The 14,203-nt window shown below is 36.6% G+C and overlaps 1 protein-coding gene across 3 annotated transcripts in view; it reads right to left on the bottom strand.

Moving 5' to 3' along the window:
• Positions 1 to 375: 375 nt before the first annotated feature.
• LOC107594431 (TBC domain-containing protein kinase-like protein) overlaps positions 376 to 14,203 on the bottom strand; it is a 53,240-nt gene continuing 39,412 nt past the window's right edge. For 2 of the 3 annotated variants that reach the window (XM_016284479.1, XM_016284480.1), the window contains exons 24-26: positions 3,248 to 3,423; positions 913 to 1,072; positions 376 to 780 (exon numbers count right to left, since the gene is read on the bottom strand). In XM_016284479.1, the coding sequence (XP_016139965.1) occupies positions 670 to 780; positions 913 to 1,072; positions 3,248 to 3,423 (447 nt within the window). In that variant the 3' untranslated portion in view covers positions 376 to 669. Of the gene's footprint in view, positions 781 to 912; positions 1,073 to 3,247; positions 3,424 to 9,958; positions 10,226 to 14,203 lie in introns of those variants that run through there. The other variant, XM_016284481.1, reaches the window with a different exon arrangement.

Raw genomic sequence — 14,203 nt, forward strand, 5'->3', positions numbered from 1 at the left:
AATTTGAGTTGAATTACTGAAATAAATTAACTTTTCCACGACATTCTAATTTATTGAGATGCACCTGTATGTATTTTCCCCAGTTTTCAAATATTCAGTGATCCATTATAGTTCCACTTCTTGTTTTTAACTGAGAAAAGAGTAACCCACAGTGCATTTCTGATTCTACAAGCCTGTTCACATCAAACACTGCACTGCATTTGAAGAAAGCCTTTGCACACTAATATGGTTATATACATTTTCCACACCTTTCTATCAGGTTTGATTTGTCTAGACATTAAGCGTTCTCACCCACAGAATATTGTCCAATGTTTATCATAACTTTCTCTGGAAGTTTTTGACAATGTAGGTGCTTGAAAATGTAACTTTCAGAATGGGGCTTCCTATTGGTTGGATCCTTAACATAGCTATTCGACTATTGGTCAGCATTGTCCAATAACTCACACAATAAAATAAACCTTTATTTTTATTGATTTGTTTGGTCCCAGAAGTCGGTGTTCAGTTTTGTTATTTATTTTCAAGTTCAAACTTTTCAGCGCTGACATGCATAATGCCTTTAAAGAACTCCTGACATAGTTTAGAAGAAAACTGTATTAGCTGAGAAATGTATTCGCTTTTTGCACCATGTAAAAAGTTCACAAAGTTTCCCTTTAACAGAAGCACATCCCATTATATCTGCGGGGATGGGACAGTTAACAGCCCAGTGGACTTCATCTTGTTCATGCCACCATCCAAGACACAAACGCGAGGGAAGTTTACCTTCACAAGGTGAGCTGCAAACTACAAGAGAAAAGAAAGTGAATTATCGTTATTGTTCGTTTTAATGCATTTGACAGAAGCCTCAATAAAGTGACTTGCAGTGAGTGCATTTAACAGTGCATGTGTGTTTCCTACAAAATTAAATAACTTTACCGTGGTCGCATTCTTCATGATGCTGCTGAGGATCACAATGACACGGAATTTGTATCCGGCCAGGGCGCTGGTGGCGGGACACTGAAGCAGCTCCCCCTCCGGCCCAAACGTGGAGGTGTACGGGATGTTAATGCTGCCTGGGATGTGACCTCGACTGAAGCTGCACATGTACGGTCAAGGGCCATATGAATGCATTTATTTAAATAAAAAATTATCTTACGATTTTGCCTGATTAAAAATGTGGAGGCCAATACGAAGTTCAGCTCTACTCTGTGTATTACAGTGAATTAAGCGAATAGACCAGAGGTACTTTGGTGTACGTATGTTCTGGTAAGACATCTAAGCAGCACGCAATCTCTTGTAAGCTCTTGAGCTGGCCGTTTGTAATTGTGTCAGGTGAAGTTCACAGGATTTACAGAACAAACTCCACATAGATCCATCGGCTTTGTGGAAACCGTCCAACTCCATCCAAAAATCACTGCAGCACTACAAAAGAAAAGAGACAGAGAACAAAGTGTGCAGGACAAGATAAAAAAAAAAAAACGAGTGGAAAAAAATTCCCCTGGGACATCGACTGAATATGACCAAGACGAGTGCATGCAAGAGCAGCGCTGAATGAAACTCGGCAGGTGAGCGGAGTGAAAGATGAGATGAGAAAAGAGAAAAAGTGCATAGTGTAACTGAATAATAACTCTTCTTAACTGCCTTCCTCTATAGATAAAGTTACAATCTGTGGTATTTTGCGCTACATCATTCAACAAAAATGATTGGGCGTGGAACCTTTCTGAAACATTTAACAAGACCTTTCTCCGTTTCTCAAGAGGATGAGATAAAACTCACATTAATCATTAGTTCATGCAGACTTTATACAGGCATTAAAACAGAAAGGTCTTTGTCTAACATTCATATCAAATATTGATATGGTCATAAATGGTGCAGAATACAGAATGAGAGGATGATGAATATTTACATCCATGTACCAGCCCTGCAGCTTTTACATTATATTTACTATGCGGCAGCTTAATTTCCCTGAAAGCCTTATATACATTTATTATGACTGCTCTTATCCTGCTTGTGTGCTCTCTTGTATCTACTTAAAGCAGCACTAATGCAATGACAAACCTCTTCAACAAATGAACCACTATAAAGCTCTCCCACACATTCCCACACTGGACTCTCACTATTAGGAACAGACAACAATCTGTGTACGGGCTTCAGTTTTTCGTTTCAACTGATCTGATTTTTATATAATTTACTTAAGTGTACAGCCAACTCCTAAATTATTGCTTTCAAACAACAAAGCACAACTATGGCAACTCTGCAAGTACATTTATAAAAAAAGCCTCCTTTGTTCTTGGAGTTGGTCTTACAATTTTTCCAGTTTTCGATATTTCTAATGTCCTGTCCTGAGGTCTAGCTTGGGCCCTCATGATTCACACATAGAGAGCAAAAAATCCTATTCTTAACATAAAAAGACAAAAAAAAAAGTATATCTTAAGAAGATACAATTAGACAACTGTTCAAAAAGTTTAGGGTAACTAAGATATTTAAAAAAAATAATGGTAACACTTTACAATAAGGTTCCATTAGTTAATGTTAGTTAATGTATTAACTAACATGAACAAACAATGAAAAATACATTTATTACAGTATTTATTCATCTTTGTTCATGTTAGTTAATGAAAATACAGTTGTTCATAGTTAGGTCATGTTAATTCACAGTGCATTAACTAATGTTAACAAGCACAACCTTTGATTTTAATAATGCAGTAGTAACTGTTGAAATTAACATGAACTAAGGTTAATAAATGCTGTAGAAGTATTGTTCATGCTTAGTTCATGTTAACTAAAGTAGTTAACTAATGTTAACTAATGAACCTTATTGTAAAGTGTTACCAAAATAATAAAATACTTTAATTCAAAAATGGTGCTTAAAATTATAAAAAAAATTATAGAAAACTTAAAATGTTACAAAATATTTTTATTTCAAATAAATGCTGTTTTTTTTTAAACTTTCTATTCATCAACATTCTATTCTTTTTAAGAATCCAGAAAAAATGTATCATGGTTTTCCACAAAATATTAAGTAGCACAACTGTTTTCAACATTGATAATAATATGTAATGTTTCTTAAGCAGCAAATCACCATTTTAGAATGAATTCTGAAAGATCAAGTGACACTGAAAACTGGAGTAATGATGCTGAAAATTCAGCTCTACATCACAGAAACATATCAATAAATGTAGGCTTGGTGAGACAAAAATACTAAACCTTTTTCTTTTTTTTTGGCAGTGTGAGGATTCTATTTGCAGTATCATTAAGACTGAAAGGATACTCTTCAAGGCTCCGGATGTCCACTGCCAGAATCTTAGGTTTCCCAGTCCTGGCCCTCTTGACAGGAGTTTTAAAGCAAGCCGGTCCACTGAGCTCACAGAGGTCAATGAGGTCTTCCACAGAGATACGCGGAGACACTTCTGCTTTCAGCTCGCTCAGCTTGAGTGGCTCGCGGCTCTGAGGGTGCAAAAAATAAGCGGTAAAACAACAGATTTTTAGCAGCACTGAGCGGTATTTCACAAAAAATGTGTGAGAAAAAGTGACGAGTGGGTTGAAAGTAAGACAAGTAAACATTAGCCAGTTAGTGTTAAGCAAGAAAAACAGTGAAGAGTCATGGAGTACATTTAATGAAAACACACACATATGTTCAACTCCTGCATCCTGCACCCTGACGATACCGGTATCCCTCAAGGATCTGTACTTGGTCTGATACCATTCTCCATTTATACCAGATCGCTTGATTCTCTCATCCAAATGCATGGCTTTTCTATTTCACTGCCATGTCGACAAAAAAATCTGGGCTTGTTTTCTTGCCTCTATCTGTTTTCACCTCTGTGATCTCATATCCCTCTGACATCTCAACCTGAATGAATAAACAACACCTCAAGCTCAACCGGTCAAGACTGAGCTGCTCTCAAGATGGCTTCTGACTCTCAAACACAGCGGTTACCTCGAGGTGAATAAAAGCCCTAGATATCCACAAAGATGACCAGCTCGCATCCAGTGAACACATCACAGCAATCACATAGTCTTATGGCATTATTACGCACAACTCCCGAAAAAAAACTAAAACTTTTCCTTGACCTCAACTTCTCGTTAAACTTTTTTCCCCAGATAGCGGAGGCTGAGATTATTCACCCGACCCTAAAACACAAGTAGATACAAACTGTGCTAAATGGTGTTTAGATATCAGTCTGATGATCTTTTCCTGTCTGTTTAGGTGGGAATTAAAAGTTCTGCAAGATTAGATGTTTTTTTATTCATGCGACAGCTCACCAGCCTACCTGGATGTGCCGCATGACCCCTCAAGGGTATCCAAAATACTGCTATTTAATTTAACCATTAGACAATCTGTCACAAGCTGTTGTCAGAAATCCTCACTTGCATCTTTGCTGAAGTCTTCATGGGGTGCACAAACTTGCCTGAATCAAAATCAAGACACACTTTTTCTGGCCTACAATTGCAGCCAATGTCCTGGGCCCCTGCTATCTTAAACCCATTTTCAAACCCTTTTTTCCCAACCCGGTTGGGGCAATTAGCTTCATCTAGCCTCCATATGCAAGGAGCCCACCTGTCTGGAAATTTCTCCATCTGTGCCACATTCCAACGATTAACAGAGCAACAAATGGTCCAGTTGAACTCAGAATGAAAACCACTCATTCTCACATAAATATAATTTCTCCCACTCGACTGAAAAGTAATGCAGCAATATCATAGCTCTAATTGGCACTTCAGGTTCAGGCACATTAGATCTTTATCAGAAAGGACCGATTTAATAGGCACAATAGGCATGGATAACAATCACTGTTCCTGTTCATCCTCTCTACCCCTCAACACTGGCCAAATTACCAAGCAAATCATCCACAGTAACCACAGACAGCGAGTGAATTACAAAAAGGGCTGGGCAGTATGGCCAATCTAATATGTGTAATGTGCAAATTTATAAAAATCACTTTCTTTAGCAATATTGTCGTGTTTTCCAGTAGAAAGAGCTATACATCTTTTTCTGCATTCTGTGGCTCAAACAGTAGAGCAAGTTGCTAGCAATGCTGAGATTATGGGTTTGATTGCCACTGTTAAAAAGAATGTTCTTTATTGGCTCAAGTACTGTACGGTACCAAGAACTTTAAAAGCCTTTCCATTGCACAAAATCTTTCCATTGCACAAAAGGTTCTTTATAAAGGAAAAAGCTTCTTTAGATTAGTAAAAATGTTCTAAAAATATTCTTCTATGGCATCGCTTTGCCCATTTAACATGTTGAATCTGCATTTGTCGGGACTTGGAATGTCTGGGAAGAAGTACTGTCGAACTTGAGAATCAAAACTGCATAGGATCAGACAACTTATAAGCATGTACGTTCAGAGAAACATATCTTGAATGAATCTATCGCAGTGTAAACGGTATAGTAAACTCTCTACTGATTTAAACATCTATAATATCATCACCATATTCACGACTGACATTTGAATTTAAAAATAATTTGACATTTAAAAACCCAGTCATACCGTAGTGCTATTGTAGTTTAATGTTCATATTTATATCGCCTTTTGCCATTTGTAAAAATTGCAATTGCAATTTAGTTCTAAAATTAGCCAATTATTTTAAGTATTTTCGCTGTTTTGCTGTATTAGTTTGTATAAGCAATGTCATAGAGCAATACAGCATATATAAAGCAAATTGACAAATCCAATTGTTTAGTGACATCTTATGCTGTCAAATCCAATTGTTTAGTGACATCTTATGCTTGTGAAAAGCACCAGCACCATTATCGCTGAATTCCTCACTTCTCAGTGCAGGACTCTGAAACAAAGGGCAACAGCACAGGAAAGGGCAGTGGGGGGATATCTCGTAAATGTCAATGTTCAGTAGCCCATGAAATCAGTCCAATCAGTCACGGAGTACCAGCCTCCCACAGAGTGCAGCCAATTACCTATGAGGTCACCTTAGCAATGGAGGTAAGTTTGAGGAATGGAGGGCGGCTGATGTCCAATGGATTCTGGTATTAAAGTGCATTAGATCCGCAGGGCCCGTGGCATTCTCATCATTGCCTAAAGGAGGCCCTTGTGCCCTGGCTTCAGACGCTCTAAATGCAGGCAAGAGTCTTGACCTTTTATTATCAGTGGTGACATTTCAATAGGCCATAAACTTGCCTGTTTGGATGCTCTGTGGTTTCAGAGAACGGCAAGAGATTCGAAAGCCACTGAGCTGGTCTGATCGGTCGAAGCGGTAAATGTTTTGTCTCAAAGCTGAAAGGAGCTAGCTTTAAAAATGGAGAAATAACCAAATGCATGCAAACATTCCAGTGGGTATTTACAGTCTGAAAAGGATTACCAGTGCAAATCTGAAAACAAGCTTGTGTTTGAAAGGCTTAACATCTACATGACAGGAGCTGTCAAAAGATATATGCTATCTTCTATCAAAAATGATGAGAAATGGAGATGTGGCATCAATTCAGTCATGTGACGATGCCCTGTGGTGCATGAGAGGCATTTAACCATCCAACATCTGGCTGCGCTGGAATAGGTGATATGTTTAGGCTGCCGCACATCAGAGATTCTCAAAGAAAGTCTGGAATCAGAATAATAATACAGATCTAAGACTGAAGGAATGAGACAATGGTCTGCTCACTTCCCCTCTCCTGACCAGTCAGAGCCTAGGGTCACATGCCACCTCAAAGCTGGAATATACTTTAAAAAAAAGAAAGAAAAGAAAACATGCATTTTGTTGCATGCACAATAATTACATTGCCCAGATACACTGCCATTTTATTTGGGTTGATATTGTTAGATCATGCCTAACAATATGCATCAAGTATTTTCAAAATGTTTGGTGTCAAGTACCCACAAACATGATGATTATATTATGATGATAATCTTATCCTTCCTAAAATATAAAGACAGCCATATATTTCCATGTACAGTAAATGGATAAAAATAAATTATCAGCTTTTATTTGTCACGGCATTAAATAAAATAAAAAGATTATTTAAAAAATATATGTATTATTTTACATTTAAATTTATATAGAAATATATGTAATAAATTAGCAGTGTATTCTTTTTTTCTATCTAATATTAGAATATTAAAACATTTTTAATTCAATTAAAAAATATTTGCATAAAACTTTTCATAGAAAAATATTATTCAAACTAGATTCACAAAAAATAGTGCCATACAACTAGTGAACAAGATGACAATGGTTTTTCCCCACAAAACATAATTGTTTATTTTTAACTATTAAAATGCATTTTTGTTTCTGTAGAATAAACATCTAATATATAACATCACAGTGGACGTTTTGGTGGCTTGTTGCAAATATATTGCATTTTTTTCTTTTGTTGTTGTTGTTTTTGTTACTTATTTCTGCAGAGCTGGAAGATTACATACTTTGTTACAGTTGTCAGGTACCTATCCAACACATGAAACAAAATGACAGTGAAACAACCAAAAACTAATGGACAGAATTAATACCACATGCCATATAACTTAAGAGGCCAACAATATACCAATGCACACAACAAAATGAACAGCAAAACTGATTGAAAAGGGTCCAGTACAAGAGTATTTGACACTAAAGTACAGGTCCACTTGCTTCAAAGTTTTTGGTTGTGACAATGACCCCAGTTCACCCAGAAGTCATTTGCACTTTGTCGTTCCGAACATCGATCATTAACAGGCTGACACAAAGGCCGTGTACACAGCCCAAAATAAATGTTTTTAAGAGGATTACCCACAGTTCTTTGGCTCTTTGTGTTAGAGTGGCATGTTATTGAGAACCTTGTTATTGAGTTATTGAGTAAACTAGCTTATTCACTTAACAAGCCTTAAATAGCCTTTAAAAGCATCTAGTAAAGCCCAAGTAATGGAGGTGGATTCTTCACAAAATGGACTGATGTTATTCTGTGTTTAATGTCTGAGATTTTAATGAACAATTGTCTGAAGGAGTGGAAGAACTTAAGCTCAGAAATGAGTTTGCAGAGAACTCAAACAGCATCAGGAATCTCTTGTAAATCTACATGGATCTTATGATGCAGAGTCAATGCGACATTAAATATTTGGTGCACAAAGTATCAAGAGTAGCTGATAATATGCAAGCACACTACTGTTAAAAAGCTTGGGGCCAGTAAGATATCAATTTTTTTTTTTTAAATAATACTTTTGTTCAGCAAGAATTGATCAAAAGTGACAGTATATGCAGATATGTTAGAAATGATGCATCGCGATACAAATGCCAACTTGTAGCTGATGCAGATTTTTAAATCGATGCATGGTATTGTTAAAGGGGTCATATGATGCGATTTCAATTTTTCCTCTCTTTGAAGTGTCTCTTGGTCCATAAAGAAGATCTGTAAAGTTGCAAAGACTAAAGTCTCAAATCCAAAGAGATATTCTTTATAAAAGTTAAGAGTCAGCCACACCTACCTAAAACGGCTCGTTCTAACACGCCCCCACGTCTACATCACTATGTGGGAAGATCTGCATAATGCCGCCCAAATGTTCACGCAAAGAAAGAAGGCGTAACTTTTATTCTCGCTGTATTGTATTGTTGCCGCCGCCATGTTGTGGATATGCTGTGTGTTTCATTGTGAAAGCGAAACTACTTTGTTTGGCCTTCCAAAAGAGGACGATATCCGCTTCGTCATGCCTAGAGCTGATCCGTGCTGGTCGCTGAGGAAAAACATAAACTTTGCGCAGTGGATCGCCGGATTGGCTTTCACCGTGGACAAAGCGGAGTCCAGCCCGGGGTCGTCACATGTGGTTGCCGCAAGCCTCCTTTGTCGAATCCGCCGGGCGCCGCTCACTCAAGCCGCAGTGTGTTTCGTTTTATTGTTTGTCATTTCTCCGATCACAAATGCAGACATGGTTTTATATTTACGCTGTGCAATATGCAACGCAAAGCATAAAAACACAGTATAAGTCATTACAATCAGTAATTATGTCCCCACTGGATGCAACAAATGCCTCGTTTGTAATGGGTTTCATTGGTTTTGTCTCGTCGCGCCGGGACACATGGAAACCATAGACTGTATGATGGAAACACAGTATGGTAAGGGGCGTAACATTTCTGTCACACGCTTGAGGTATTCAGCCAATCACAACACACTGGATAGCTGGCCAATCAGAGCACACCTCGCTTTTTCAGACCGATGAGCTTTGTAAAAATCGACACGTTTCAGAAAGGCGGGGCATAGAGGAGAAACAATAATGTACATTACAATGTGGAAAATAATGTGTTTTTTTAACCGCATAAACACATTGCATTACACCAAATACACCAAATAATGTTCTTTTTAGCAGCAAAGTTTGACCCCTTCAACTTTTATGTGGATGCACCGATGCAAATCGGAACATCTTCCCATCCCTGGTATATATATTTGTTTTTGTTTGTTTGTTTGTTTTTGAGCAGCAAATCAGCATATTAGAATGATTTCAGAAGGACCATGTGACACTGAAGACTGAAGTAAAGATGCTGAAAATTCCCAGGAATAAATTACATTTTACAATATATTCAAATAGAATTTTTTTTTTAAAGTTGTAATAATATTTCACAATATTACTGTTTTACTGTATATTTGATCAAATAAATGCAGCCTTTCTGAGACTTTGTAAAAAAATTGTATATAAAATCTCAGTACTTCTGAATTGCAAAGACCTGTTATGATGAAATAACTGATGAATGGAAACACGCAAGAAAACGAAATTTCAAAACTATTGACAGTGGCTGAAATGCACTGCAGAAATGATCATTTCTCTACCCTTTCATCAACATATCAATCCAGTTCAGATAATAGATTCTAATTTTGCAAACTATAGAGACATTTGTTTTAAATGAAATGTTAAGACTAGTGCAGAAAATGGCAAAACTAAATTGTATTACTGAATTGGAATTTTCATCTTGCACCAAATGGGAAATGTGAATTCAATCACAGAAATCTGTTGCTATTTTACATAACATATTTCAGTGTGTTATGCATCCATATCAGGTATGACCATTTTGTTATACTTTATTGCAGTCAGTAACCATCGCAATAAATGGCACGTTGTAGTTATTACTGTTCATCATGACAGTAATTTCAAAGCATGACCATCTACAACTACTTAGTGTTGCTCAAAAACGCATTCAGCCGTGTACACATGATGTTTCTCTGAATCAGCTGAAGTCACTGGTATCATCATCTCTGTCACACACACACACGGCTGCTGACAGAAGGTTTGGCTGCAAGTTCCGACTTGTTGGAGTCAGGCTTTAGTGATGGCGCCTGTCAGATGGCCGACAAAAAGAGAGAGAGCAGAAAGCTTGTTCAGCAGACACATCATGCTCTAATGACCAGGAGATGACAATCAACAGCAGGCCTAACCGCACCATTTACCACCCTGAACACAGCTAGAGAAAAAAACAAGTGATTCTGCACAGAGAAAAATGCATGACAAAGGATGAATAAATAGTAGACCAAATAGAAAAGAAATAAGAACTCAAATAGTCTTATATGACACAGGAGAATGGGTCTAAAACTATAACTATAACACCTGATTGTCACCTGATTTAAATGCATAACTGCCATTGAGATGAATGAGAATACTAACAGATTCTGTACAGACATGCTTGTTTCTAAGCTACTGTGTGTTAACCTTTTGTTTACCCGTGCAAATCTTAAAGGGGTCATGAAATCAAATTTGCCTTGATCTTTTGGCATATAATAGGTATTTGTGTAAGTTTCATAGCTTAAAACGCCCTCCTTATTATAAACAAAGCATTTATTTAATCAAGCTCCAAAAACAGCTCGTTTTGGATCTGAGGTGCAAGGTGACGTCAATACTAAAAAAATCTAGGCTATGTCATGACCCCTTTAAACCATTAAAGGAACAGTCCACCCAAAAATGAAAATTTCCTTAAAATCTAAAAATTTACTAAAAGTACATCACCCTCAGGTCATCCAAGATGTAGATGAGTTTGTTTCTTCATCAGAACAGATTTGGAGAAATGTACCATTACATCCCTTTCTCACCAATGGATCCTCTGAAAAGCTGAGGGTTTGTATGAAGCAAATCCATCATTAAGGCATTTCAACTCTGAACCGTTGCTTCTGGGCAAAATACATATCCATAATCAATAATAATGCCTCCTCCAGTTAAAAAGTCCATCCTCTATTTTCCTCTTACATCAAAATTCACCAACATATTTGTTTAGAACTGTTTTAACTTAAAAACAGCACTTGATTGGCACATATTACTCTCCTGATTCAGATGAGAAAGGAATACTATGAATAGAGGACTTGTATTTTAGCCAGGAGCCTCCATTTGAAGTTAAAAACGTCTTGATGATGGACTTGTTTCTTGTAAACATTTTTGCTTCACAAGATGTTAATTGATGGACTGGATTATTGTGGTGTTTTTATCAGCTGTTTGGACTCGCATTCTGATGGCACCCATTCACTGCAGAGGATCTCTTGTTGAGTGATGTAATGCTACATTTCTCCAAATCTGTTACGATGAAGAAACAAACTCATCTACATCTTGGATGGCCTGACGGTGTGTACATTTCCAGCAAATTTTCATTTTGGGTGAACTATTCCTTTAAGCCACAGCACACTTGAGACACTTTCTACCCAGTTATGTACCTTCTACACTTTGTGGTTAATTGCTTATGCAAGAATGCATTCGCCAAGATGATTAAATGTAAATGTATATGAGAGTGCGTAGGCATGTGAGACCATGAGCGTTTCTCAGCCTTTCACAGATATGGCATGAAGCTAGATATCGCTGAAGCAGTGCATTTCCAGACATCATGCTGTGTTCAGTCAGAGAATAGAAAGAGATTAGGTCAACAGATGAGTGTTTGTGAAGCTCAGCACTGCCTTGGGCCCATCGCTGATGAATCTCAAACAGAGAGCCAAACGCAAAGAGGTAAAAGGTTAGATAGATGCTCTCAGTGTGATCTGAAATACATCTCACATCATGATACATAACCAGTCATATCAGTGCTAAGAAATGCATTTTCTAAATAAAGACTCACAAGCTTCTCCAGAAGTGTTAATATCAGTTATTTAATGATTACAAGACACCCTTTAAAAAATAAATAAATATGGCAATACTTCTGAAGTAAGCAAACAGTTTTAATTATCTGGCTGGATTATTATATTTATTAAGTGGTGGCAATCTGATCATTATTATCCTGGTTGTGCAGAAGCACCAATTAAATTTTAAGTATGTGAAGGCCCAATGTTTAATCTTCACTGTTAATATTTTTCCATTATGTATGAAATAGGCAAAATGTAAAACAAAGTAGAAATTTTGGAAGCTAAACTATAAAAAATAATAATTAAATGATATTAATAGCATTACAAATTAAAACTGTATATTGTTAATATATTATTATATTAAGGTTAATTATTAATATTAATAAATACTATTATTATATATGTTGTGAAAAATAAATAGTTTTTTTGTATTATAAACGTGTAAACTTGAGAATATTAAATATTATTATTAATAAAACATTATTAATATATTGTATATTAAGGTTAATTAGTAACTGCTATTATTAATACTGTTATATATATATATATATATATATATATATATATATATATTATATATATATATATTATATATATATACACACACACACACACACATTTTAGAGAGAGAGAGAGAGAGAGAGAGAGAGAGATTTCTCAATCACAGTACTTAGTAGCCACATGTGTTTAAAAGTATAGCTTATGATAAAAATATGAAAAGTCTTCGTATTACCTTTGGTCTTTAGTATATGTCAACCAGGAGATTTTCATAATATGACATGAAGAGTAACGAGCACAATCAGAAGGTTAGGTCACTGGAAAGGTTGGATGAGAGCAGAGGATGGAATATTTATGGGTAAAGGCTGAACTCTCACATGCATTAGGACATACTTTGACAAATTAATGGCGGCATTCGAGCCAATTGAGGTCAACTGATGCCTGTAGCCTACATGTGAGAGTTTTCAGCAGAAACACACAGAAAAAAAGGGGTTGAAAATTGTACCTTTTGGTGTACAACAGCTTGTCACTGGAGCAGTACCCTTAAAAGCACATATCTTAGAGTAGTAATACGTACCCTTAAGGTACTCATATGTACCTATTAGGGGTAAAAAAGGTGCAAATATGTGCTTTTAAGGGTACTGCTTCAGTGACAAGCTGTTGTACCCCAAAAGGTACAATTTTCAACCCCTTTTTTTTCTGTGTGAAGAAACTCCAGACAGCCAGAACAAATGTAGCTGAAATTCCTGCTGAACTCCAACTTTGCTACCTGTTCAACAACTCCTGGAAGATGTGATTTATTGGTGAAATGTATACATTTCTAAACTTGATTCCACTGTTTTTGTCCAATTAATGAAAGTCAGTGGGGTCCAAAACAACACTGGACCCCACAAACTTCCACTGTATGGAAATTTTCCAAAAAATAAAAATTGTGTTCCATGAAAGAAAAAGTCATACAGGTTTGGAATGACATGAAATAAATGATGGCATTTTCATTTGGAATGAATTATATGAATTATCGGCTTAAATTCAGAACCTAGTTTGATTCACACTTATTCAGACAACAATAAAAATTGAGCTCATAATATCTTGATGCACTAGTTTGCAAATATTCCATAGTTTCATGTTATTTAGATTCATTGTGTACAGGCCTACACATTTGAAATGAAACCTCCCATATTTCGACTTTTTAAGGTCTTCCATTTTCCCTTGGCACATGAATGTTTACTAGCGAGCTAAAGCATCTCATTAGGAAATGAAGAGTGGGCGGCTGAATCATCAGTGGCTAAATTCACCACTCTTCTGACCGCAAACCTTCATGGATCATTTGATTAGCAGTGGGTAATTGGCTCCATCCTTCATACTCTCTGACTTCAGCTCTCGGCACATGGCAATCTTTAAAAGTCCGAAAGGGCAAAAGGAACTCAGCAAGATGCCGAAGGCGATTACTGTAATAAAGGTCACTCTGTTGTTTAGGGTTTTTACCGTTATATCTTCAATAGCAACTACTCTCATGACAGTAATATAAGAGAGAAGAAGCATTTCTCCTTAGCTGTTACATGGGAAGTTATTTGTTGGTTCTTCTCCACTATAAGGTTCGGTCACATTAAAGGTGAAATATCATGAAGGTTTTAAGTGCTATAATCAGGTCCCCGGTGCATCTACCAACCAAGGAAATGTGAAAAAGATTAATCCAGTAACTTTGTTTTGGTAAGCCTTTTT

The sequence above is a fragment of the Sinocyclocheilus grahami genome, unplaced genomic scaffold, assembly GCF_001515645.1.
Source record: "Sinocyclocheilus grahami isolate Dianchi unplaced genomic scaffold, SAMN03320097.WGS_v1.1 scaffold183.1, whole genome shotgun sequence".
NCBI classification, from domain to species: Eukaryota; Metazoa; Chordata; class Actinopteri; order Cypriniformes; family Cyprinidae; genus Sinocyclocheilus; species Sinocyclocheilus grahami.